The sequence below is a fragment of the Schistocerca gregaria genome, chromosome 1 (genome assembly GCF_023897955.1).
Source record: "Schistocerca gregaria isolate iqSchGreg1 chromosome 1, iqSchGreg1.2, whole genome shotgun sequence".
Classification (NCBI taxonomy): Eukaryota; Metazoa; Arthropoda; class Insecta; order Orthoptera; family Acrididae; genus Schistocerca; species Schistocerca gregaria.
Genome location: NC_064920.1, coordinates 1,191,160,425 through 1,191,188,119, shown reverse-complemented (window position 1 = coordinate 1,191,188,119; position 27,695 = coordinate 1,191,160,425). Strand labels below are relative to the sequence as shown.

The window sequence follows — 27,695 nt, the reverse complement described above, 5'->3', positions numbered from 1 at the left end:
TAATGCTTAATCTGATAATGTATGGTTGAAATGATGGAAGTCTGCTTATGAGTGATTTACGTTGTTTGAGGAGAGAAATGATGCGGTTATGTGTCTAACTGTGTCATCAAAACATATTACATCCTTTCTTGTGGTGAACTTTAGTTACTTTCTCCGCCTTTCGTTTTTCTGATATTTACATTAGATTAAAAATCTGTCGAGACTGCACTCGTTACCATGAGCACCTTATCATAAGTATCCGCGTTATCGGAGAAAAGTTCGAGTAATACAACCCATTAATATTGGGGGTGGATAGAAACTCTTCCAACAAAATGTTGAGAGGTTGCTTAAGGCCATTTGCTACATGTGTCGATATAAGAATCTACTGTCTCTATTTGCGCTCCATGTAGTTACAACAAATTTTAGGTAAAGTTATATATAAGCATCTTAAAGTAACCAGAGCTACCACTGATGTCATTTCTTGTTGTAATACAGATTCACTAAAATAGAACTAGATCTACAGCTACACCATATTTGTGATATCACCCATAAAACAATATTTAACTGTCACTTTCACGAAGATAAACTGCTGAGTAAAGATATATTTTATGTACAATCCGTTTCGGTCGTAGAGATTATCATTAACCATAAAAAATCAGTCCATCAATATTCTATTATGGTTATGACCTACTTTTGACCGAAGCCATATAACTACAATTTTACGTATGGCAAATATTCCAGATTTATATTTAATGATAGTTGATGACGAATCTGTGCGACTAAAAGTAGTAGTAAGTAATATTTTGTGTTCAACAGTTTAGCTTTGGAGATATCACATTCTTTAAACAAAACTAATTTCCTTCTCTCCTACGTGGATGTAGGGACATTGTTAACAGGAATAACCTACCGATAGCATCATACACCGGCAGTGATTTTATTCACATAGCAGTACTACAGTTTACTTGTGACGATAAAAGGTGGGGATTTAGATGGAAAAGGGACAGTGGGAGATTTTTAATTCTGTATCTGTTTGACACATTCGTATTTCGCACGCGACCATAAGGTGTATGGCGGCGGCTACATAGTGTATATACAGCATGAGCAGACAATATTGAGATAACGTTTCAGCAGTTGTGTGTGATTAGTTCTAGAAATTACCGTTGACAGCTATCTCGACCACCTTGCTGAGTCCGGCACCAATGCCGTTATCAGCACGACACAGGTAGAAGCCCTCGTCCTCTGCAGAAGCAGACGGGATCGATAGAGTCCCATTCGTCATCACCAGCATGTGAGGTTCTGAAGGCTCCAAGGGCTGGAAGTCGTTCGGTTTTCCTCCTAGCAGCAATGAACAAAACATTGTGTGTTAGAGAAAAATTATAGACGAATATGAGGTCAACATGCAGTTTCACAAAATTCTTACGTGGGTACTTATGACGACATATAAATGCTATCAGAGTATTTTTCAACATTTCCGAGGAACAGATGAGGCGAAAGCGCCTTATTTTCAGTAATAGAGGAAATACTCAGCGTTCGTTTAAAGAAAATGGGAAATTACAAATATAAAGTCATAATTTCGATTTGAAATGACCTAAAAACAGATTCAAAAACTGTAAAATCGCGATGCATGAAGCAGCTGCAGCAGAACAAAATAACATTTGTAAAGTAAAAGTGTTGCAGAAAATATATACGGAATTTTTCTCCTCTGAGAAAGGTACAAACTTATATACATGTATAAAAATGCGTAAAGATACCAGCAACCCGAAGGCTGATATTAAAGCTACAGTGCTCCTCTAGGCTTGGCCCTAGTGGAGGTGCATGGACATGCTGTGCCACTACGTTCCTCCAACGTTTCAACTGGTTTTACGTGCCACTTACACAGGAACTTGCGGTCTAACGTGAGCGCAGAAACCACGGTGAAGCCTGAGATTTTTCAACTGATCAGTCATTGGCAGAAGTGTAACCGATGACAAACGACAGACAAAAGGTGACTGGACGGGCTGGTGACCGATCTCCTACCCTTCTGACCGCTGCCAACCGAGCGCGTGGTGAAGTGATGCCGGTGCTGCACTTCAGTTAAGTGGTTTTAATTCGGCGTGATAGCACCGTACTATATGTCTGAATTTTTAATGTCGACTGCGCCTTACTATGGAATGTAGCAGTAATTTTATGCTTCTGAAGAAGGCTACATTATTCTAGGCGAAACCTGGGTAAAGAACAGAAAATTTTCGCAACTGAATCGGGTTTTTCAATGTATCAGAGTATCATAGTTGTTGATGGGGCTGCAATATGCTAAAAATTCTTAAATTCTACTGATGTGGATACGGACTATCAGCCTATCCAGTTTTCCTTTGGATCGATTGGCTCTCTTTACTAGTGACGTAAGAGGACACTTCCGTTAAAAATAAACGTCTCCTTTTAAATGAGCATATTTAAATTAATTACAAGATGGTAAAAGTAATGATAGCTACGGTCTGTATAAAACGCGTCTTAAAATGATGACTCGTTTACGAATGAATCTTGAAACATCAGCAATAGCGAATGAGTGAGAACTGGGGTACAATAACTCTGACGAGATTAATGGACTATTAAGGGTCAAGTATGGGCCTAGTAACTTTCGATCATTCAGGCGAATAATACCGTCATAGTTATATGCACAATAATTGTTGGTTTAGTGCATTTGGTCAATTTAAGTAGCCATTGTGGATAACGAAATAGCCGCACTCTATTTATAGTCCAAACAACTAAGTAAGGTTCTATGCAGAACAACAGTGCGGTGCGTTATAGTCTATTAATTTACGCTCCATAGTACCCCCATGGCCGTTTACGAGATGCGACACACAACAGAAAATTTGCGACTTTCGCTGTAATGCGTTGCTCTTCCTCTTGCTTACGGGAATTGTATACCATTTATGCACGTTCAGTTAGAGATTAAAATCAATAAATCTAGAGGAAAATTTGATCTAAATTGTTTTGCTGTTCCTTATAGTCACCTTCAAATTCTGTTTTTGACTATAATTTGGCATTTTTTCGAATTTCTACCCTACGAGCATCAAAACGGATACAGGGATTAGTGAAAATAGGGTTGTCGAAGGGACATTGTATATTGTAACTCTCAAATCCTCCAAAAATAAACGAAAAATATACTATTCTAAGAATCAGATAAAAATTAACATGACGCCTTCCTGAGAGACAATCTCCAATAATTCCAAATTAACAATATAAATGTAGACCAGATGTGGCTTAAATTCAAAGAAATAGTATCGGCAGCAATTGAGAGATTTATACCAAATAAATTAACAAACGACGGAGCTTATCCGCCATGGTTCAAAAAACTGGTCAGAAGACTGCTGCAGTAACAACGAAACAAACATTCCGAATTTAAACAGAAGCAAAATCCCCAGGGTTGGCGATTTTTTACAGAAGCTCGAAATTTAGCGTGGACTTCAGTGAGAAATGCTTATAACAGTTTCCACAACGAAACGTTGTCTTCATACCCGGCGGAAAATCCAAAGAGATTCTGGTCGTATGTGAAGTATGTTAGCGGCAAAAAAGAATCAATACCTTCTCTGCACGACAGCAACGGAGATACTATTGAAGACAGTGCTGCCAAAGCAGAGTTACTAAATACAGCCTTCCGAAATACCTTCACAAAAGAAGACGAAGTAAATATTCCAGAATTACAATCATGAACAGCTACCAACATGAGTAACGTAGAAGTAAATATCCTCGGAGTAATGAAGCAGCTAAAATCACTTAATAAAAGCACGTATTCTGGTCCAGACTGTATACCAATTAGGTTCCTTTCAGAGTATGCTGATGTATTAACTCCATACTTAACAATCACACACAACCGTTCGCTCGACGAAAGATCCGTACCCAAAGACATGAAAAGTTGCACAGGTCACACCAATATTGAAGACAGGTAGTAGGAGTAATCCACTAAATTACAGGTCCGTATATTAACGTCGATATGCAGCAGTATTTTGGAACATATATTGTGTTCGAAAATTATGCATTACCTAAAAGAAAACGGTCTATTAACGCACAGTCAACATGGGTTTAGGAAACATCGTTCTTGTGAAACACAACTGGCTCTTTATTCGCATGAAGTGTGATTTCAGATTGATTCCGTATTTCTTGATTTCCTGAAGGCTTTTAACACTGTACCACGCAAGCGGGTTACAGTGAAATAACGTGCTTATGGAATATCGTGTCAGTTATGTGACTGGATTTGTGATTTCCTGTCAGAGAGGTCACAGTTCGTAGTAACTGACGGAAAGTCATCGTGTAAAAGAGAAGTGATTTCTGGCGTTCCCCAAGGTAGTGTTATAGGCCCTTTTCTGTTCCTTGTCTATATAAACGATTTAAGAGACAATCTGACCAGCCGTCTTAGGTTGTTTGCAGATGACGCTGTCGTTTATCGACTAATAAAGTCATCAGAAGATCAAAACAAATTGCAAAACGATTTAGAAAAGATATCTGAATGGTGCAAAAATTGGTAGTTGACCATAAATAACGAAACGTGTGAGGTCATCCACATGAGTGCTAAAAGGAACTCGTTAAACTTCGGTTACACGATAAATCAGTCAAATCTAAAGGCCTTAAATTCAACTAAATACTTAGGAATTACAATTTCGAACAACTTAAATTGGAAGGAACACATAGAAAATTTTGTGGGGAAGGCGAACCGAAGACTGCATTTTACTGACAGGACACTTAGAACATATAACAGACCTCCTAAGGAGACTGCCTACACTACCCTTGTCCGACCTCTTTTAGAATACTGCTGCGTAGTGTGGGATCCTTACCAGATAGGATTCACGGAGTAAATCGAAAAAGTTCAAAGAGGGGCTGCACGTTTTGTATAATGGGGAAATATGGGAGAGAATATCATTGAAATGATACAGAACTGGGGCTGGACACCATTAAAAGAAAGGCGTTTTTCGTTGCAACAGAATATTGTTACAAAATTCCAGTCACCAAATTTTCCTCCGAATGTGAAAAATATTTTGTTGACACCGACCTACACAGGAAGAATCGATCACCACGATAAAATAAGAGAAATCAGAGCTCACACGGAAAGATATACGCGCTGTACGAGATAGGAATAATAGAGAATTGTGAAGTTGGTAAACCTTTAACCTCATAACAGTTGCTTCATTTTGTTATAAATTTATCCGTTTATTTGAATTTTGTGTATACAGTTTCTTCACTTCCCCCTCCCTCTCGCAAGCAAAAAATGTTCACACAAAAATTCAATTCGGCGATATCAACCCGCCACGAAACCTGAACTATGGAGGACTTGGGAATTGTGATGTTTCCTAGATCGTGATAAGCTGCTTTCACTGTGAGTGATAAGCCTTCTTTATCTGTGTATCCTACCACAGTTGATTCTCCTAGAGGGTCTGGTTTCACCCCACCTATGGAGTTCACTTTACTGTTGTTCTCCCACACTTCGTTGCACGCTGTTGCCTGTCTCGCTTCTGCCCCTTGACGTGTCTGGCTACGGTGGCACTTTCAGGAGCGAGCATAGCACTCGGTCATAAAAGAGCACACAAGAACCCCTCCACCACACTTAGACGATCGGATAGGACACACCCAAGAAATTCTCTTAACTGATAGCACACTATGTGCTATTGCATGCTTGTGGGAATTTTGCTTCGAGCAAAGAGGTCAAGAGAGATACTGAGACAGTGACATGAAATTCCCGAAAGGACGGCTTGGTGTGCCCTAAGATATAAGAAATGAAAAGACGTTTGAAAGAGGAAAAGGTTGCGAAACTGACTTTTCTGTACAAACCGACGGATCAGTTACTATTGAACTACTGAGGATGCTTTTAGAATTCGTATTTGAACAGAATGGATCTCAGGATCGACTAAGAAGAAAAAGTAGAAGATGATGAAGAAGAATATGATAAGAGTATGAAGACTACTGTGAAGATTTGGAAGCGTAAGTCATGAAAAAATGAAGAGGTTGGTTAAGCAGGAGCTGAAGAAGAGGACGGTGATTGTTATTTGTGCGTGAAACATTGCTGCTCTCACCTTGTCCGCGCAACCACGAGGTGACTGGCTGGGGGAAGCCGTGAGCTTGGCAGTGGACGGATAGCGGGCTCCCAGAGAGGGCAGACGTGTCCTGCGGCTCCACCAGCCACTGAGGAGACACTGCAAGAGAGTAACAACGCACAGGCTGCTGCACTGCTAGTTTCCAATAAACATGTGCTGTTTCATAGATATCTGCTTTTATAGATTAATCTTCAGACTTACCATTGACCTGCAGCTGCGCAGAGTGGTTGGCGCTCGCAGCATTATTGGACGCGACGCAAGTGTACGTGCCACTGTGGTGTGAGGAGACCTTGTTGAACAGCAACACGCTGAGGAACTCGCTCACTTGTTTCTCGGTAACCTGCCAAACACAATTATATTCAGCAATTGGCCAGTGTCTTTCGTGAAAGAGCGTTACTGACACGTGTTGCGCCAGGGAACTCACGTGAGTACAGCGTAGATGAATGGGGAATCACTCTAGCGACGATGAGACCCACAAATGACGAAAAAATGAGGAAATTCACTGACGCAAGGGACTTTGATAGAGAGCAGGTGCGGCGACTGGGAACGAACATCTCAAAAACAGAGAAGCTGATAAGCTTTTCGCCTGCTGTTCTCGTTAACGTCTATGAAGACTAATTGAAGGACGGTGAATGCACCAGTAGATGTCAAGGGATAAACGCCTACATATCATCACAGAAAACGGAGATCGGAGGCTTGACCGATCTGTAAAGCATTCGTGGCAGGTCTGACGACAGAACACAATGCTGGTGGACGCACAAGTGTTTCGGAACACTCCGTCCAGAGCAAATGTTTCTACATGCTGCTTCGCCGGGGACCGAATTCCAATATTGACCAAACGGTATCGTCCTATACGATTTAAGTAGGCACGGGGTCCTCGAGATTGGACCATGGAACACTAGAAAGGTGTCGTGTGGTCGGATTAGGCAGGTGGATGAAACACGTTTCTTGTTAAACCAGGCCAATGGTCGTGTGCTTATACGCCTTTGTCCAGTCGAAGCGAGACAGACCTATGGGGCAGTAAACACGAGTCCAGCACCTTAATCGTTTCACGTTCCATTTTACGTATACGTGCATCAGTGGATAAGAGACAGACTACGAATACAAAGGACAGGGGATGGATACCGACGGACCAGTGATTTTTTTTGGTTACATTTGTATCTTTCAGCTCTGACAATGATTTGTCGATGTGAGTAATGCCCTTCAAAATCGTAAGCTCCTCAGTGAGTAACGTATAGAATCGAACAAACGGATTAAGCAATAGATGGTGTGGAAGACAGATAAGGATGTAATGAAAATGTGTGGTTCTGACATGTAGTCTGGCGAATGGATGATCGCAGGATCGACGGGGTATGTTTATGGATCCTAGAGATAAGAACAGACCGAGACAATGTCATAATGGAAATTAGGACACGATATAAGGAAACGTCTAGGGGCGACATCGGATGTAATGAATTGTACGATCAAGAGGATGTTTTATATCTTAGTCTCATAATTACGACTTGCAAAGAAATTTCAGTAATGAATAATAACTAAAAGTCTTCTAAAGATATCTGATTCAGTGTTATTAGAACAGCAAGCAAACTTCTGTAAAGAAAGATCCTGTGCCGACAATGTTTTCACTCTGAAACAAAGCATACAACAAATACGATAATTCAATTTCGAAACACACCTAACATTGTACGGCTGTGAAAGAAATATCCTCACCGAAAAACTCTGATCAATAATGGAGAAAAGACGTTAGTAGAGCACTTGCCCGCGAAAGGCAAAGGTCCCGAGTTCGAATCTCGGTCCGACACACAGTTTTAATCTGCCAGGAAGTTTCATATCAGCGCACACTCCACTACAGAGTGAAAATATCATTCTGGAAAAATGAAATGTTTATCAACCCGAAAAAACTCAATCCACAAGTTTAGGTAAATGCAATCAACAATACAAGAAATTCAAGGAGCTCCTCGACAGAATAGAAGCAGTGACCCATGAAGAAACTCTTCAGTTTCGATTTGAAAGCGAGTGGATTACTGCTAAGATTTTTGAATTCGGGTGGTAGCTTATTGAAAATGGATGCAGCAGTATACTGCACACCTTTCTGCACAAGAGTTAAGGAAGTTCGATCCAAATGCAGGTTTGATTTCTGCCGAGTATTAACTGAGTGAAAGCTACTTTTTCTTATAAGTAAGCTAATATTGTGAACAAGAAATGACAGTAAGGAATATATGTATCGGGAGACCAATGTCAAATTACACAGACTTGGGAACAGGGGTCGACAAGACGTTGGTGAACTTACACCACTTATTGCCCGAACCGCCCGTTTCTGAGGCAAAAATATCCTTTCAGAATGGGAAGAGTTACCCCAAAATATAATAACATACGACAAAGCGACTGAAAATAAGCGAAGTAGAATAATTTTCGTGTCGAACGATCATTCACTTTAGATACCGTTCGAATAGTAAATAAGGCAGCATTAAGTCTTTGAACAAGATCCTGCACGTGGCCTTTCCAAGACGGCTTACTATCTGTCGGAACACCTAGTAATCTCTACTGTTCAGTTTCACTGATCATAAACCCATTCTGTGAAATTAAAACGTCGGGTCTTGTTGAATTGAGTGTCAGAAACCATAAAGACCGAGTCCTACTGTGATTTAGCGTCAGTTTATTTTCTACAAGCCATGATCTTAGGTCATGATCTGCACTATTTGAAACCGAGCCAACGTTGCACAAAACATCTTTTACTACCAAGCTAGTGTCAACAGCAAACAGAAATGTTTTAGAGTTACCTGTAATACTTGAGGGCATATCATTTATATAAATAAGGAACAGATGTGGCCCCAACACTGATCCACGGGGCACCCCCCACTTGACAGTACAACACTCAAACCCCTCTTCATGGCCATTGTCAACATTGTGAATAATGAACTATTGTTGTCAGTTGCTAAAGTAAGAGGTGAAACAACTGGGAACTAATCCCCGTATTCAGTAATGGTCCAACTTCTGGAGCAATATTTTTGTGATAAACAGAATCAAATGCTTTAGTTAAATAAAAAAAATATGCCTACCCTTCGAAACTTTTTGTTTAACCCATCCAGTACCTCACACAGAAAATAGAATATAGCATTTTCAGTTGTTAAACGACTTCCAAAGCAGAACTATACATTTCATAGGAAATCATGTGATGTAAAATGATGAATTATCCATACACACACAGCCTTTTCAATAACTTTAGCAAACACTGATGGTGCAGAAATAAGTCTAAATTATCTGCATTATCCCTTTCTCCCTTTTTATAAAGCGGCTTTACTACTGAGTACTTTAACCACTCAGGAAACTGACCATTCCTAAAGAAAAAATTACAAATATGGTTAAATACAAGGCTAAAATGAGCAGAACAGTACTTTAATATACTGCTAGGCACTCCATCATAACCATATGAGACTTAGGCTTCCGTGATTTAATTATTGACTCAATCTCCCTCTTGTCTGTATCACAGAGTAGTATTTCAGACGTCAATCTCGGAAAGGCATTTGCCAAGAAAGTTGTATGGTACCCTGTAGAAACTAAATTTTTATTTAATTCACCAGCAATGCTCAGAAAATGATTGTTAAATACTGTATATATATCTGATTTATCAGTAACAGAAATATTTTTACTGCAAGCTGACTTTATAACTTCGACCTTGTACTGCTGACCAGACACTTCCTTCACAACTGACTACATGGTTTTAATTTATCCCGTGCATTAGCTAATCTATTTGCATACCACATACTCTTTGTCTTCCAAATAACATTTTTAAGCACCTTACAATACTGTTTGTAATGGGTTACTGTAGCTTGATTGCGACTACTTCTAACATTTTGATATAATTCCCGCTGTGTTCTACACGATATCCTTATCTCACTAGTCAGCCACCCGGGCTGCCTATTACTGCTAGTATCCCGTTTAGAACGTTCAAGTGGAAAGCACCTCTCAAAGAGAATGAGATATGTGTTAAGGAAAGAATTATATTTATCATCTATGTTATCAGCACTATAAACATCGAGCCACTCTTGTTCCTTGAGAAGGTTTAAAAAACTCTCTATTGCTATTGGATTAACTTTCCTACATGGTTTGTAATTATATGTGACATTTGTTTGAGTACTAAAGCCTTTTAGTGTTAAAAATTGTACATCATGGTCTGTAAGGCCATTCACCGTTTTACTAACTGAATGCCCATCTAGCAATGAAGAATGAATAATATTGTCTATGGCTGTGCTACTGTTCCCTTGTACCCTAGTTGGAGAAGGCACAGTCTGCATCAAATGATATGAATTTAGGAGATCTACCAACATCCTTTTTCTTTTGCCATCATATACATAATTAATAATGAATTGACCACATATAACTAATTTCTGGTACTTCCTACAAAGTGAATCAAGATCCCTCTCTAGCTTGACCAGAAATGCTCTGAAGTCAGAGTTAGGGGACCTAAAAACAACAACAATTAGAAGTTTAGTTTCACTAAACTCAACTGTCCCTGCACAACATACAAATATCTGTTCAGTGCAGTGCCGTGATATGGCTATTGACTCAAGTGGAATACTGTTTTTTACCTGCATGGCCACTCCATCACTCCTCAAAAACTCCTTGAAAAACAGTCAGCTCATCTGTATCCTGGTAAAGGAATCCGCTGAATTGTCAAATAATTTAAGTGGTGCTCCGTTATACCAATAATTTCAGAGTCAACATCTATAAGCAGTTCACTAACTTTATCTCTCATACGTTTTATATTTTGATGAAATATGCTAATTCATTCTCTACTTGGAAACATGACGTCCTCTGAAGGTGATTCCGTAGTTGGAGGGACTTCTTTAGCAGGTGTACCTATCAGCTGACTTCAGTCTAGAAAAGGTGCAGCTCATACACCATCTACTACAGCAATTTTTCCACATGCGATACCTCCGTCACCTATAAGCCTTGCTAGCGTCCGCTTCCCAAACCTATTGAAGTGCAAGCTTGACAAGCGAAACCCGATCTACTGGTGGACCCAACTGGTACCACTGAACTGTGACCGATGCCCTCTGCCATTAGCGCCCTCCCCAATCCCATGTTAACGCGCCTAACAGCCGCATTAAAATTAAGCCGATCATGACGCTGAAACAGCTGCACGAAATGAAGATTATTGCCACCAGTTTGCGTAGCTATCTTTACCAGGTCACCATCTACATCATACTCCCCGCCTGTATCAAGACTGCTCCCCGCTCCACCCACTATCACTACCTGATCCTCCTTCGTAAAATTCCTACGTAACTCCCCTATGCTGACAGTCACTTGAGCCAACCCTGCACTAGGCTTCACAATGCTTGTGACCTGGTACGCTCTACCCAACACTTCCTGTAACTGCTGGCCCACACCTCTACCGTGCGAACTACCTAGCAGCAGAACTTCTTCTTTCTGTTAGACTTTGCAACTGACCTAGGCCTCCTAACTTCCGAGGACTGCTGCATGTTCCCTACATCTACAGCTACACGAGGCTCCTCCCCACTCAACTCTGACAGTTGGCCAAATCTATTGCATATACGCAAAGTATAACTGTCTGAATACCTGCCCTTCCTACCTGCCTTCTAGCCAACTGCCAGTTTCCAGTCCCCACCACCCTTCACCCTCCCAAGCCGATCTAGTTCCTCCTATTTGCGTTGTAACTGCCCCCTAAAGGGCGCAGATCTAACGCTCCTGCTCCTCTATCAACTTATTTCTACTACGGATTCTGCATTCCCAGGAGAGGATTTCGCTAGAATGTTCACTGGTTTCCTCACTGCACTCCCCCCAATGAAAATACTTTGGACATATCCCACACCGTAACCCACCACTCACAAACCTAAGACAGAGCCCACACTTCTCACTCATGGTAAAATTTTACAGTTACTGAAAAAACTATACGTCTATGTTTCCCAAAGTTCAGTTACACCAGTAGAACTATTTATAGAACTAACAACAGCGGTCTCCAACTCTGTGTCTACTAAGAAAGCAACTACTTGTATTAATACTACTACACCACAGCTAATACCAATACCAACAAAACTTCACAAAATTATTAGCTAAAACCGAAAATTCAAACGGCCACTGGAGCACTCAACAAAGTTAAAACAATGAATGAAAGTTTTACTGAAATGTTTCACTAGAAGCAACAAGAAACGTCAGCTGAAAACTAAAGCATTAAATTTATTAAACGACCTCAACGCACAGAAGACTGTAAAAAACACAGCGAGCGAACGTTTGCACAAGTGTATTGAATCGTTATATCCCCTCAAACGGCACGAAACTCCGCTGAAAAGTAAGCATTAAATTTAATTACTGTATAACAGCTCACAAATAAGTTTGTCAGTACTTACGCTTTATAGCCGCTACAGCTGCACTGCACGCCGCAAAATGTAAACACACTATTATCTGTTAGTGTAAACAATGAATTGTTTGGCACGTCTACTTGATCGTTCAACAGGGTTTTCTTATCTGCTTGGGTTTTATGTAGGTGGTAATTTGCTTGCAGGGTTAGCAAGTGATTTTTATTGTTGATTCTAATTGTTTTCAGGTCTTCTTCTCTGGCGGTTGGTTTGTGATTATATTCTCTTAGGTGTTCTGCAAAATGTGATGTGTTTGTCCCATACTTCCAAGCTCTCATGTGTTCTATATCTCTGAGACCAAATGTTCTGCCTGCTTGTCCTAAGTATCTGCTGTCACAATTGTTACACTGTCGTTGATAAATACTTGCTTTCTGGTACATGTCTGTTTTATGTCAGTTTTGTGTTGTACACATGCATTGTTTTTACGTAGAAAAGCGAACATATTCGTCAGAGTGATGACAGCTTGTGGTTGGTAAGGAGTCTGGAGAGTACTTGTTTTTGGAGAGAGGGATTCACTTTCTGGCTGCCGTCTAACGATGACTGGCGCCATCTCTTGCTGTACTTGAAGAATGTAAGTTGCAATAAGGCAGTAATACAATCCATCTTCTGAGCAGCTCGTATTTAACTTATTTGGTTATGAGTCTTGTATACTCAATGAGCTGTGTCGAATGTTTGTCTCATTATCTTGTTTTCGAGACCTGCTCAATTGTGGAATTCTTATAGATTTCATTTCTAAATGTCTTCCAGTTGAATGTGTGTCCAACAGAGCTTGCAAAAATGTTCAGATCTATGCTCTGTGCTAGTCACTTACAATTGTTGACTTCATTAGATCAAATTAAAGTTTTGCATTCTCACTTTGACTTGAAGCTGAGATTCTGTATGTTCTAGAACTTCCCTACGGTTAGATGACTCTTAAATAAGAGATACGACCAACTATATGTTTTTTTCATTGTTTCCGTTGTGTGCAGTCACCAAGCACTATCTTTGTGGATGTAAGAAATTCAGACGTTTCAATGAGTGTCATACTCCCACAGGTTTTTATAGCAAGAGTAGTTAATGAATAAGCTATTGCGCCTTATTTCGACCTTTCTCAGATCTGTTAACTGTCTCACTATTCTCATTAATTGTATCATGCATTTCATGTAGGAGCATTCTGCATGCTTTACGTATAATTTACGCAGGCTCTAGATCAGCAAATTAGAAATCAGATAATTTTCAACTGATTATTTCTTTCTTCTTCAGGTGTATAATTTGTGTGTTATCTGGCAGCCTGTGATGAAATGTAGAATACGGTTCAATACAATTTTTATGACACAATTTGAAGATAGTAGTCTGCCTAAACGTGTAATTTGCAGTTGATGTTGATAAATAAAGTGTGATCTGGCGACTTGTTTCCCTGCACGAAATTAATTATCAAATATGCAGTGTCCAGTTTTCAGAAACATTTCATGCTCAAAACTCTTGCTGCAGTTCAGTGTACGAGTGTGATGTCATCAGCACCAGTGAACCATTTTCCAGCTGCTTGCAGAGATGAACACTGTGTCTCGAACCACTGGAAAGGACTTAAACTTCGATGCCACAATGTGCTTCAAGGGAGATTTCCGAGAAGCAGCTGGACGAGCTGTAAGCAAAGTACCTGCAGAGATTTGGGCACTGGCGCGCCATCTTTGAGCCAGGCGAAACGAATAGGCAGGTCTCCAGAGGACACGCCGCAGCTGACCTGCGCCCTGGCTCCTTCCCGCAGGTTGGTTGGGATGAAGAAGGGCACCACGACCGGCGGACCTGCCAAACAACGAGGCGTGCTGCAGACTCATCACCACAACAGGAACTTCGCCCTTCCTGTAATATGTTAGGCGCGCAGCAAGTCGCTACGAAGGGCGTTCCAAGCGATTAAAACAGTACAAAATGAAAAAAAACCATAGTTCTCTTTCTGTTATTTCTTGATTTTTTTTATACCCAACTGCATTACATCAAATTTAATTCTAGCTTCACGACAGTTAAAACATTAATGGACTACTCCATCTATATCTAAATTGTGTATCTCAAGAACTCACCTTTTAGGAGATGAAGTTAAAAAATAAATTTTCACAGTTATCTATCAGCAAACTCGATTTTTAAGACTGATTGGTGTTCAATGAAAAATTTCATTCCGGTCAGAATACTATGATGTTTATCGTTACAATTATTAAATGATTACTAATTCCGGACACATCTTGAATGAACAAAATACAGCAACAGTGATTTCTAAACAGATGTAGTAGCCGATTAACTAGCATTTTAGTACAAGTAGATTCAGCACCAGATAGTTGTGGCTATCGGAGACTACAGCGTAACAATGCGATGATGATCACAAAAGATATAGTAATTTTGTAAAATGATTCCAGAATGAGATTTTCACTCTGCAGCGGAGTGTGCGCTGATATGAAACTTCCTGGCAGATTAAAACTGTGTGCCCGACCGAGACTCGAACTCGGGACCTTTGCCTTTCGCGGGCAAGTGCTCTACCAACTGAGCTACCGAAGCACGACTCACGTCCGGTACTCACAGCTTTACTTCTGCCAGTATCCGTCTCCTACCTTCCAAACTTTACAGAAGCTCTTCTGCGAAACTTGCAGAACTAGCACTCCCGAAAGAAAGGATATTGCGGAGACATGGCTTAGCCACAGCCTGGGGGATGTTTCCAGAATGAGATTTTCACTCTGCAGCGGAGTGTGCGCTGATATCCTTTCTTTCAGGAGTGCTAGTTCTGCAAGTTTCGCAGGAGAGCTTCTGTAAAGTTTGGATAGTAGGAGACGGATACTGGCAGAAGTAAAGCTGTGAGTACCGGACGTGAGTCGTGCTTCGGTAGCTCAGTTGGTAGAGCACTTGCCCGCGAAAGGCAAAGGTCCCGAGTTCGAGTCTCGGTCGGGCACACAGTTTTAATCTGCCAGGAAGTTTGTAAAATGATGTTTGACATTTTTCGAATATTCAAAATATTTCGCCTTTATTGCAAATGAAAAGGCAGTAGACAAGAAAATGATATATCAACGTGAATTAACCACATCTGAGAAGTGTGTAGTGCAGCTTAATTTTATGTATTACTGCTTTGAGTGAAGGACTGAATTTGAGGATGCTGCGCCGCCGCCGGCCGAAGTGGCCGAGCGGTTCTAGGCGCTTCAGTCTGGAACCGCGCGACCTCTATGGTCGCAGGTTCGAATCCTTCTTCGGGCATGGATGTGTGTGATGTCCTTACATTAGTTAGGTCTAAGTAGTTCTAAGTTCTAGGGGACTGATGACCTCGGATGTTATGTCCCATAGTGCTCAGAACCATTTGAACCATTTGCTGCGCAGCCGATAGCAGTGGTCATAGGTCTGAATGTACACTTGGTTTCTGATTCGGATTTGCGTACTGCACGAAGGAGTTGACGTTGGTAGTCAGGCTGACACCTTCCAAAAGATAAAATTCTGCCTTCACTCTTCCTTTCAGTTTTTCCATTCATTGTACATCCATTCTCTTAGGCAGCGCAAAACGGTCACCAAACCAAACTGATAATCTTCGTTACGTGCTTCCAGAAGCAGTTTACCGTTTCCTTTCTCCAGTCTGAAAACTGGCCTATGATTCAGATATCGGCAAGGCTGTTTGCCAGTTCTCCGTTATACATTGCATAGTCACTGGCAAATAAAACTACTCAAGAGTACTTCTCTCTGTTTCCTACAGCTTATTCCATCGTTTAGGGTACATTTGTTTCGTGGTTTGGCAAATTTATTTTGCTTATGTTGCCAGATCCCCTACCTTTGACCAGAATCAACAGTTAAACTTAAATGAGGAATGTGTTTGCGCGGTGTGTGTGTGAGTCACGCAAACTTCGTTCTGATTGTTATTATATTTTAATTGTTTCTGTACCGTATTTTCGAGTTGGAGTTTGGGGTGCAACTACGCTTTTGCTAAACGATTGCGGAAAGCAACTTAAAAACCACGCTCCGATGTACCAGCCAACGGTCCTCCGAGTGGAGTGATAGTTGTAGGGCTGCCCTCACTCACATGCCAGCGCTCAGCGCGTTAAGCTGCTACACCAGGAACTGTACCTAGGAGTAGTCGAGGACCCAAATACCAATCATTACATACTGAATAATAAGCCGACTGAAGAATAATCAAAATCGAAATAGCACTACACAAGGGGAAGGCACTAAGTTCCAAACTATAATGTCATGTACGTAAGCTTTGGTTCGTTTCGAGGCACGTGTCTGCAATGCTGGTACACATTAGCATAGCACGCAACTACAGGATGAAAGGTATGTGCTGAGATTAGATCAGGATAGAGCCAGTGAAAAATGTCGATAGTTCCCAACCGCAAGGTTTGACGAGTAGTACATCTTCGAATAGTAAGACATTTGACAGCTAACAGAGGTAGGTGCACGCGGTAAAAGTTTGAGTAGTGGTGAGGAGATGCGCACAGACAGCAGACGTGTTTCGAGTCGGAGCTACATGCCTGCTGGAGGCAGCTGGGTCGTGACAGCATCAAAGTAAGAATTGGCGCTACGCACATAATAAGCTATACATTGAGCGAAACTCGGCACATACCTGGGGAAACTAGAAAGAATAATTAACAAAATAGGTTTTCTTTGGTTAAATAATGTCTAAAAGCTAGATACAAATCCCATTGTTGATGCAATAAGCGTTTTGTGAAAGTTTCTCGTAAATCCATGCTATAGAAGTTTTTTTTAGTTTTTCACCTGTGCCTTAAAAGTTTGAAATATAAATATTTTTTTGATAAAATTAGAGTTTCATCTCACACCTTATGTCATTCTCCGCATCGTGTGCTTGCATTGAACCAAAAGGTACATTAAAGTAAAGTTCCCACGAGTAAAGCTCATAATGTCATTTATCAGAGTAAAATAATCTATATGCCATTGCACAGTTGGCAAATTATTCAGATCAGGACAGAATTTTTATTAAGTAACACACAGGGCCAAAATGAATAAAGTTATCTAGAGTGACAATTTTATGCCATTGCACTACGGCTGAGTTGAATATATGTTTTATTATCGGCTAAAGGGGAAGGAGTGCATGAGCTAAGTCCATAGGCGCAGTCAGATGCAGGTTGGTGACTTTCACTTATTTTTACCAGTGAACTTACATGCAGTCAGATGTGTATTTTGAGTATTAATTTTCCAACAATATTTTCATGCAGTCAGATAAAGTTCAGTTCAGTTAAATACGCAGTGAGATGCAAGTTTTATTAAAGACTAAAGCAGTCACATGCAGTTCAGTTTAGTTTAAATAGAGAATTTTTATGAACAACTGTTTCAAGGAGCCAGACCAAAGGGACTTGTAGGATCAGATTGGACATGTTATGCCTACAGAATCTACAACTTTAATGATGTCTTCGCCTTCAGTTCTGCCTAGTACTGCAACCAGAGTATTTTGTGAGAGAGCGCGGCCTGGTATACTCACTGTCGACGGCCAGCGCCACCTCACCCCGGGCGACGTCCCCCTGGGAGCTCCTCACTGTGCAGACGTAGACGCCCGCGTCGGCGGCCGGGTCGACGCGCAGGATGTGGAGGGCGGCGCCACCGTCGCGCAGCTCGCGCCGCAAGTCACTTGTCAGGGGGACTCCCCGGCGCTCCCAGGAGACGCCGCTGATTGGGTAGCCGGCGTACGGGCAGCGCAGCGTCACCTGCGCAGACTCCACGGCGCGCACCGGGCCCGGCGGCGGGCGCACGTACGGTGGGCCTAGGCGCCAAGAGGAAAGATGTCGCACGACTTTCATGCCGGTACAAGGTACCGGTTATTACACGAACGTTCTCTTCTGACAAGGTCAGTTCGCAGTATCGATATAGAACACTCACATCACCACGCTGTATTCTCTTTTGTAAAAACAAATTTTCTGCTTGTAGCTGTCGCCACAAACAGGTATGCACTCGGGAATTCCATGCTGACATTGCCGTCTAACGGAAATATCCACAGACTGTGAATAACAGTTTCTTACTTTAGACAGTAACCGAATAATAGCAAGACTCAGACTTTCTCCACGAATTAAACAGCTCTAAACTGGAGAGAAAAAAATGGCACTAAACTACACGACGATGAAAGTGTCAGCTTCAACTGACACACCGTCTACGCAGATTTAATTTCCGAAAATGGAAATTCGTCAAACAGGTGCGCTATTTTAGTTATCAGTTGTATTAGATTGGAAAAGGCAACTTGGAGAACATTGTAGGGACACAAGTGGTTTCCAGCGAGCTTAGTACGTTGAAATGAAAGTATTAAAAGTATTTCTGTTCTTGTTAGACAACTGGATAAACAAAGGAATTTTCAAACATTTGTGAGAAATTAATTAAATACCCGATTACGAACAGAACAACATACCTAAACAGTGATCTACCATGGACGCTGTTTTTGCATGCCTCATTAACATCCTCAGATTTGTGTTCCTAATTTATTTGTTCTTCATACCGTACTTATTCATACAACTACATTTCCGCTTGTGCGTAATCAGAGCAAATCCACACAGCTGCAGGAACAGTAAAACATCCGGAGTGGTTTATATGTCATCCATATCTTGACACTTACAAACACAACAGTTGCTTGAAACACTGGTGCTCTGTTTTCCGACATTATACTGCTCGAAAGCGTATAAAAATGGATCGTTTTTGATAGATTTTGGGTGCACCGGTGCCTTGAAACACCACAAAAAGATTATACACGGCTCAAGCTTCAAAATGCTCCTCCATTCGGTTATGACATCTGTTCGGTTCGCCTTATGATGTAGAAAGCGTTCTTGCACAGCAGTGGTTCGAATTTCACAGTACAGAGAGAAACTCGGATGTTACTCATTCTCTTTTTCATTTTCATAAATGGACGGCAACTTGGAATTCCACGATATGACGTCACACAACTCGAACTCCTCACACACTACGCCCCGCATGAGCAAGTCTTAAGCCTACACAGCAATTCTGTACAACTGCGAACGAATAAAAATTAATTACGTAATTGCACTATTTGAAAGAAAACAGTATACCTAATTTTCCAACTGAACTCTGATAACAATCGATTACTTATTTTTGGAAATAATTCATATTTTATAGAATGTTAAGGTGTTATAAATTACTGTTAGAATGTTGAAATTTCCCTCAGAGTTATGTAGCTGAGATGGGAACTCTAAGAGTAACCCACTTCTAGAAAAAATTTGTAAACACCACAGCAGCTCCTTGTAGTAGATAAGACAGTTCAACTAATGAACTCGCATACATTACTTTTGTGCTGCTGTCTCTAAGTACACACGATGATAACAATATATAGCACTATTCTACAGTCTTAGCTGCTCAAAAAGTAAGTTAATTCTTCATCTCTTACCTACAAACAGATCCACACTAGGTGTCGATAGTTGTAATCATTAGCTTGTTACCCATGTTTTGGTTCATCTCTAAGCTGCATATCGCTTACGCGTTTCACTAAGAGTGTTGAAGCATTCATTAATAATATTGCATGTGCACTTTAGATTTCTTTCAGTTTCCACTAATTTGCAACTGTCACACTTGATTTCTGGGACACGTTACTTGATATATTGAATTAATAATATACTGACATAATAGCAGTAAGTATCACAAATACTAAGATGTTAGAAATCAGAATTTGCCACATTTTCTACTTTCCCATAAAAATGTAGGAGTTGTATTATTTAGGTTCATTGTGTCATTGTGGTTTATCTCCAGAATGGCTTCAGATAATATGTTTCTTCTTCTTTGGGTGTCTTTTGAATCCACTGCCTGCCTATGAAGTCTCAACGAAACTACCGTTGTCATCGTACAGAAGCTATAGAATTTAATTAGTGACAATTGCAGCCAAACACATGCGAGGTGTATGAGAGATTGCCCATCACTTACCGTAGATGTTGAGCCTGGCCTCGTAATGAACGGATCCCATTGCATTGGCAGCACTGCAACTATACAGGCCGCCATCTTGCACACGAACGGAGGAGATGTTCACGTGACTGATGACGTCGCCAGCTTGGTCCACGTACTGACCAATTGTGTACCTGTCAACAGATATCTGTGAAACACTGGCGTTCGGTGTTTAACATCGCTTATAGCCAGTCAATAATATAATTTTTCCACAGGTAATAAAATGAGCTTTCTAATGGAATGACCTAGTGCAATGTCACCTACGTCACAAATATTTAATTAATGGAACAAATATCTTGATGAGGTTTGGTTTCTGGGAGGCTCAAATGCACGGTGATCAGCGCCTGTACAAAGCACAACTCCCACACAATCCAATCTAGCCATTGTCACGAATTATGATGATGATGATGAAATGATGAGGGCAACACAAAAAAACCAGGCCCCGGGCAGAGAAAATCCTCAAACAGGCCGTAAACCGAACCCGGGGCCCGGTGATCCAGAGACAGCAACGCTAGCCACTTTTTCTTTTCCGTTGTTGATCGTTGTGTTAGGCCGTAGCGGACGTCACATGACATCTGGTGAAGTTCGTTTGTTGATCCTACCACTCAGTTTTTTTTATTACAGAGTCCAACCAGCTCTCTGACCGAACACGCTGAGCAACCGTGCCGGCTCCACTAGACCACAAGCTGCGGACAAATACCTTCATGTGGTAATGATAGTAATGATGGTGGTAGTAATAGTTTTACTCGTATTTGTCCGTCACTCTATTTTGCACGGTTGTTTGACTTGTCTTGGTATTGCAATTTACGAACAATAAAATTAATTTAATTCAGGTGTACAGATACTTAAGACTTACAGATGTAGAGTGACAAGGATGAGACAGGTAGTCAGCCGTTGTCTTACAGTAGGACCGATCTCGGCATTTGTCTAAAATAATTTAGGGAAACCAAGGAGAACCTTGATCAGCATGGCTAGATGAAGACTAGAACCTGCACCCTCCCGAATACAAGGGCACTCTGAAACAGAGCTACCTCATTTGTATTACCCCCAGTGTACAATAATGCTCTACAAAGAAGTTATTTAATAATAATCAAAGGCTAATGCTACGTTTTTCATTCATTTCTCACTGCCAGTCACCGCACAGACTATACACACTTTGATTCATAACACTAGACATACTATCAGTTGATGTGAGGTCCATTTTGTGCACCGCATCTTCCCATCTGCTAACCTGAAAAATTTACTCAGCAATGCTCTGTAACCATTGAGATGTTATTTACGGTGTGAAAATGCCATTGCATTTGTTTGTTGCTGTTGAGTAGCTGCTCTGTTCTGTAAATGAGCTCAGTATATTACTTAAGTAATGGACACGAAAAACTGACATGCCTGGGAGGGGGGTGTTAAGATTGTTAGATGGACACTGACCACTGACAGGGGCTGGCGTTTTCATCTTTCGAGAGCAGCATGCTTTCGGTCGCACCATCAGTATGTCGTAGGATCCAAGTGAAACTTTAAATTCATCAGAATTAAATAACAAAACTGTGACAGCTTGAGCTACAGTTCTTCCATGCGTTTGTTTGCTGTCTCATAATCAGATAAGTTTATGAATGTACGTCCATTGGCACTGCTATGAATTTCACAATTTCACGGTGATTTGCAATAGTGGTGATGTTAATTATCATTCAGCTGATTTCTCAGAAGCCGTACTACCAGATCGACTTCTTTGGTTCACATCAGGCGTAGCTCGTAGCTAAGGGCTCTGAGACAGCCGCCCGATAATATATATTAAAATACATTTATGAGTTAAGGATTAGGCCTATAGAATTAAAATACCAGAAGTATTTATAATATTTCGCACATGGATTATAATTTTTCTCGAACTGTTGATATCGAGTGATGTTTTTCGGAACAGATAGTGGCTAGTCGTACGGCCGCACCTTGAAATACTGGTTACCTCCATTCAGCAGAGGTTTGAAGGCGTGGCTCCTACGGAGTACAGCTCTCATGGGCCTCCAAAGGATCGGTTCGTTTAGCACGGGGCTGTCCTACCAACCTCCAGACGATTATCAAATTTAGGGGCTTAGAAAGAAAGGGTATCAACAGAGTGGCTGAACCTTCGTTATCGAAGCCCTGGCTCTGTACGTCTCTATTGGGCTTTGACGCATCGTTGATATTTTGATAGTAATGAATATAGCTTTCTGTTGCTGTCAGTGGCAATTCTATCCGCTGCAGGAAAGACAGGTTCGAATCCTGCCTCGGGCATGGATGTGTGTGATGTCCTTAGGTTAGTTAGGTTTAAGTAGTTCTAAGTTCTAGGGGACTGATGACCACAGATGTTACGTCCCATAGTGCTCAGAGCCATTTGAACCATTTTTTTGTAGGAAAGACAATCTCTTTTTACACATTTCTTGCTATACAGCTCTACAATATCGTAATATACGTGGCACCATCTAGCGAGGATTTCAAAACAATTACAGAAAAAGAGCGTTCCAGAAACGTCCCGTTACCTTTTGTTGTTCAGAGTTTCCTTGCTTGCTGACAGCGTTTGCTTTATTAGCAGGTTTGTTTTTTTATGCGTGTGCTGTGTCTGCGTTCTCGTGTGTTTTATTTTGCTGTGAATAACTCTAGCATGCCGCGAGCCAGGAAACGACAGAATATGAGTACAGTGTGCAGTTTATTAGGCAAAATTTTGATCATGAGCTTAAGGTTGCAGTGAAGGAACTTGGTGCTATCACACCTGATCCAAACATAAATCAAGAAGAAACACAGTGCAAGTTCAGGCGAGGGTAAATACATAATATCAACGGAGCGGTGTACCAGTACGGAAAAATGTTTCACTATCGACGTCACATTTCCCTACACTTTAGCGCAACAAACCATACTAAAAATGTCGCGTTTTGGAGAGATCTCTAATGCAGCCCATCAAAATGGTTCAAATGGCTCTAAGCACTATGGGACTTAACATCTGAGGTCATCAGTCCCCTAGACTTAGAACTACTTAAACCTAACTAACCTAAGGTCATCACACACATCCATGCGCGAGGGAGGATTCGAATCTGCGACCGTAGCAGCAGCGCGGTTCCAGACTGAAGCCCCTAGAACCGCTCGGTGTTACCGGCCGGCTGCATCCAATCACTTAAACTGCTTATCTTCGTAACATGCGAATATAAATTCGAAAAGGAACAACACACCGACTGTTCGGTATGTTTCAGTCAGCTACTAGGTACAAAGGACACGTAACGTCTCGGAGGAACGTGAATATTTCGTCGTGCAAACTTGTAACGCTGCGGATTGAACAGTATCACCTATGGTCTACGCGCCATACATGGAAAACATTAAATGTCTCCAGTTCGGAAATTAGAACACAAAGAAAACATTACGCATCCAGCGAAGTTAACGTATACTGCGTTAAAGATCTCTCCAAACGCACCATCTTTAATGCGCTTTGTTGTCATAATGTGCGGCTGCCTGCAGATCTTACCTTGCATGTTGCTTTTCGTATTATTTATTAGTTGATTACGGAAAGGAAGGCTGGTACAGCCTGTAAACGTTCTAGAGAGCTTTGGCACCATAGTTCCTTCCTCAGTACGGTAACCGTCAGCCTTCCGTGGTTCACACGTATGCTAGCCGAAGTTCCGATAGTACGTTAATATTCCTGTTTACTGTGATCTACTACAGAGAGAAACGTTAAGAAGAAGCATGACTTTTTAACTTGCTTCTACGATCATTCTGCACCACCACACGGTGTACTATGAGCAAATAATCTCCAGAGGAGTTAAGCCTCGCTCGTCGTTAATGAAGTCCACTCTTAGGGTGGTCGCACCAGAGTAATGTTAAGGAAAATCTGTGGTTGGAGCACAACTCTGCATAACATGTAGAATGTCAGATTAGATGTCTCGGAAATGATTTGCAACACACACACACACACACACACACACACACACACACACACACACACACACACACACAGGGCTTCATTTGCTTGGACTGTGACCTTCTGGGGGTTGTTTTTGAAATGTGGACTTCATAAGACATTATTTTAACTCTTTTTTGAGCATTTTAAGAGTGTGAATACAACATCATCCAGGTAAAAAATATAGTTCAACCTTGCATCTTAAAATCTACGGTTCTGATTTTGTTTCGTCAGAGGTGCCGGTATGGGGTATCGGCGCATACCCTCAGAAAACAAGCACAATGTATAAGCCATGAAGGGATTATAACTGTCAATAGCTTATTTATTATTTTCTCCTTTCTTTTGTTTCAGAATGTGACACAGTAAGGACAGGAGAAAGAGCATGGAAAAATTCAGCTCTGTTCAATAAACCAAAATGGAAAGTAATGTCACATAAAAAGTTATTCAGAGCTGTAGCCTCTTTGTGTCTTTTGGCCCACCGTGGATTGGCTGAGCAGGTTAAGATACCGAAACGACGGTTTTTGGGGGAGTGATAATACGCAGGGGAGCATGTGATTTGTTAGTACTTTTAGCTCTGCTATCAACTGGGATACTGAAGCCAGGACGGATTTTTTAAAATGAAATGGTACAATTTTTTTTGAAAATGTTTGCAAGAAACAGTATAGTAGTGTTTATAAATGACGGCGGTGAAAGTTTAGCAAAAATTATCCAACAAATGTGCCGAAATTGAAAGGCAATCAGCTATCGTTGTGTAAACACTGGAAAGTGGAGCTCTCATGCCAGGATCCGTCACTGTATTATGCGTTTCGACTTTTTACGTGTTTCCACGGAAGGTTATCAACTAAACAAGAGTATGTGCATACATTTGAAACAGTTTTCTGAAGACTTTTTTTTATATCCTACAAGTTACCATATAGTTATAGTTAAAAAAATATAGCTCATAGTTTTTTTTTTTATTTGTCGCACAAAGCAGGGCTAAGAGGAATCTTATCAGTGCATGCCCACGTACTCGCAGCACTTAGCAGCGCAGCCTGGCATGTGGGGAACAGTCTGCACTGCAATAGCCGATTCCGAATAACTTGCCTTTCACGTTTGTCGATAATTTTGGCGAAAGGTTTGAACGCCAACCTTAACGAGATCAACTGCTCTGTACTGTTATCTGCAATAGATTTCAAATGCCATTAAAAACAAGTTCCTCTTTCCGTTTCAAAATCCATTCTTGCTTCGGTATTTCGATTGACAGAAAAGGGAAAAAGTATTAAATATAGAACAAAATTACCTGCTCCTATGCGCACTACCGTGCCAAAAACCTCGTTTTGATATATTTACTGAACAGCTTATGAAACATGAGAGATGTTACGTCTTAGTCGATTCACCATACAAACAGGGTGTAGCGAACATGAGTGTAGATATTTTTAATATGTGGCACCTTAAGATGTACACACGTCAGTGTGTTGGTTGTTTATCCTACATGCTGAACAGTCTTCCCACAACCACACCGCAAACTTAGCAGGTTGACGTTTTCTTCACGGTCGTATCGGCACCCTTGCTACCCTGTCAGTATAGATTAACAGTTCGGCGAGCTCAAATCCACACTTCGATACCTGACCTGCTGTCCATGGGACTTTCTCTTGCCACATGTACTTAAAGGTACTAACCAACGTCAAAAGATACTACTCTTAGTAGCTATAATTATTAGTCTGCAAATGACGTAAATACTGATGTAAGCTGCGCGGTCTCAGGAACTGCAGTCATGGACTGCGCTGCTGATCACGGCGGAAGTTAGAGTCCTCCCTCGGGCATGGGTGTGTGTGTTTGTCCTTAGGATAATTTAGGTTAAGTAGCGTGTAGGCTTAGGTACTGATGACCTTAGCAGTTAAGTCCCATAAGATTTCACACACATTTGAACATTTTACTGATGCAATGTTGTTCAGTATATCATCGTTGGTCACTAACAGAAATACATCTACATCTACATCTACATGACTACTCTGCAATTCACATTTAAGTGCTTGGCAGAGGGTTCATCGAACCACAATCATACTATCTCTCTACTATTCCACTCCCGAACAGCGAGCGGGAAAAACGAACACCTAAACCTTTCTGTTCGAGCTCTGATTTCCCTTATTTTATTTTGATGATCATTCCTACCTATGTAGGATGGACTCAACAAAATATTTTCGCATTCGGAAGAGAAAGTTGGTGACTGAAATTTCGTAAAAAGGTCTCGCCGCGACGAAAAACGTCTATGCTGTAATGACTTCCATCCCAACTCGTGTATCATATCTGCCACACTCTCTCCCCTATAACGCGATAATACAAAACGAGCTGCCCTTCTTTGCACCCTCTCGATGTCCTCCGTCAATCCCACCTGGTAAGGATCCCACACCGCGCAGAATATTCTAACAGAGGACGAACGAGTGTAGTGTAAGCTGTCTCTTTAGTGGACTTGTTGCATCTTCTAAGTGTCCTGCCAATGAAACGCAACCTTTGGCTCGCCTTCCCGACAATATTATCTATGTGGTCCTTCCAACTGAAGTTGTTCGTAATTTTAACACCCAGGTACTTAGTTGAATTTACAGCCTTGAGAATTGTACTATTTATCGAGTTATCGAATTCCAACGGATTTCTTTTGGAACTCATGTGGATCATCTCACACTTTTCGTTATTTAGCGTCAACTGCCACCTGACACACCATACAGCAATCTTTTCTAAATCGCACTTTTACGAGACGTGTTTTTTAAGCAAGTACCATTTTGAAATTGTACAAAGACCTGCTAAGATATTTCAATAATTTTATTTTTATATGAAAGATTTTACCTTAATCTACATTTCTACATAATTTCCGTCAATATTGAGGCACTTGTCATAACGTTGTACCAGTTTTTGAATACCCTCCTCATAGAAGTCTGCCACCTGACTTGTTAACCACTGCATCACCACAGTTTTGACTTCGTCATCGTCTTGAGGACGCTGACCGCCCACGAGTTTCTTGAAGTGCAGGAAGAGATGGTAGTCACTGGGCGCAAGATCGGGGCTGTACGGAGGATGATCTGGAGTTCCCCATTGAAAAGATGTGATGAGATGTTTGGTCTGATTCGCCACATGCGGACGGGCATTGTCTTGCAGCAAAACGATGCCCTTGCTCAACTTCCATGGACCGCTGCTTTGATTCTGGTGTGACGTAGGCCACCCGTGTTTCATCGCTCGTAACAATTTGGCTTAAGAAATCATCACCGTCGTTGTGGTACCGCTCAAGGAAAGTCTACGCACTGTCTAAACGTTTGGTTTTGTGCACATTCGTCAACATTTTACGTCCCTAACGTGCGTACAATTTTCGGTAATTCAAGTGCTCGGTCACAATGCCACACAAAACACTACAAGAAACGTTAGGAACGTCATCCCGTAAGGAGTAAATCGTAAAGCGTCTGTCTTCTCTCGCCTTATTGCCCACTTCCTGAACCAAACTTTCATTAACGACCG

General features: G+C 41.2%; 1 protein-coding gene across 1 annotated transcript in view; it reads right to left on the bottom strand.

Annotated features, from left to right (window-relative positions):
- The window catches only part of LOC126284517 (Down syndrome cell adhesion molecule-like protein Dscam2), a 698,452-nt gene that overhangs the window by 135,949 nt on the left and 534,808 nt on the right, over positions 1-27,695 (bottom strand). The window contains exons 11-16 of the mRNA XM_049983513.1: positions 20,282-20,433; positions 17,850-18,128; positions 14,052-14,197; positions 6,243-6,381; positions 6,021-6,140; positions 1,138-1,314 (exon numbers count right to left, since the gene is read on the bottom strand). Coding sequence (XP_049839470.1) covers positions 1,138-1,314; positions 6,021-6,140; positions 6,243-6,381; positions 14,052-14,197; positions 17,850-18,128; positions 20,282-20,433 — 1,013 coding nt within the window. The remainder of the gene's footprint in view (positions 1-1,137; positions 1,315-6,020; positions 6,141-6,242; positions 6,382-14,051; positions 14,198-17,849; positions 18,129-20,281; positions 20,434-27,695) is intronic.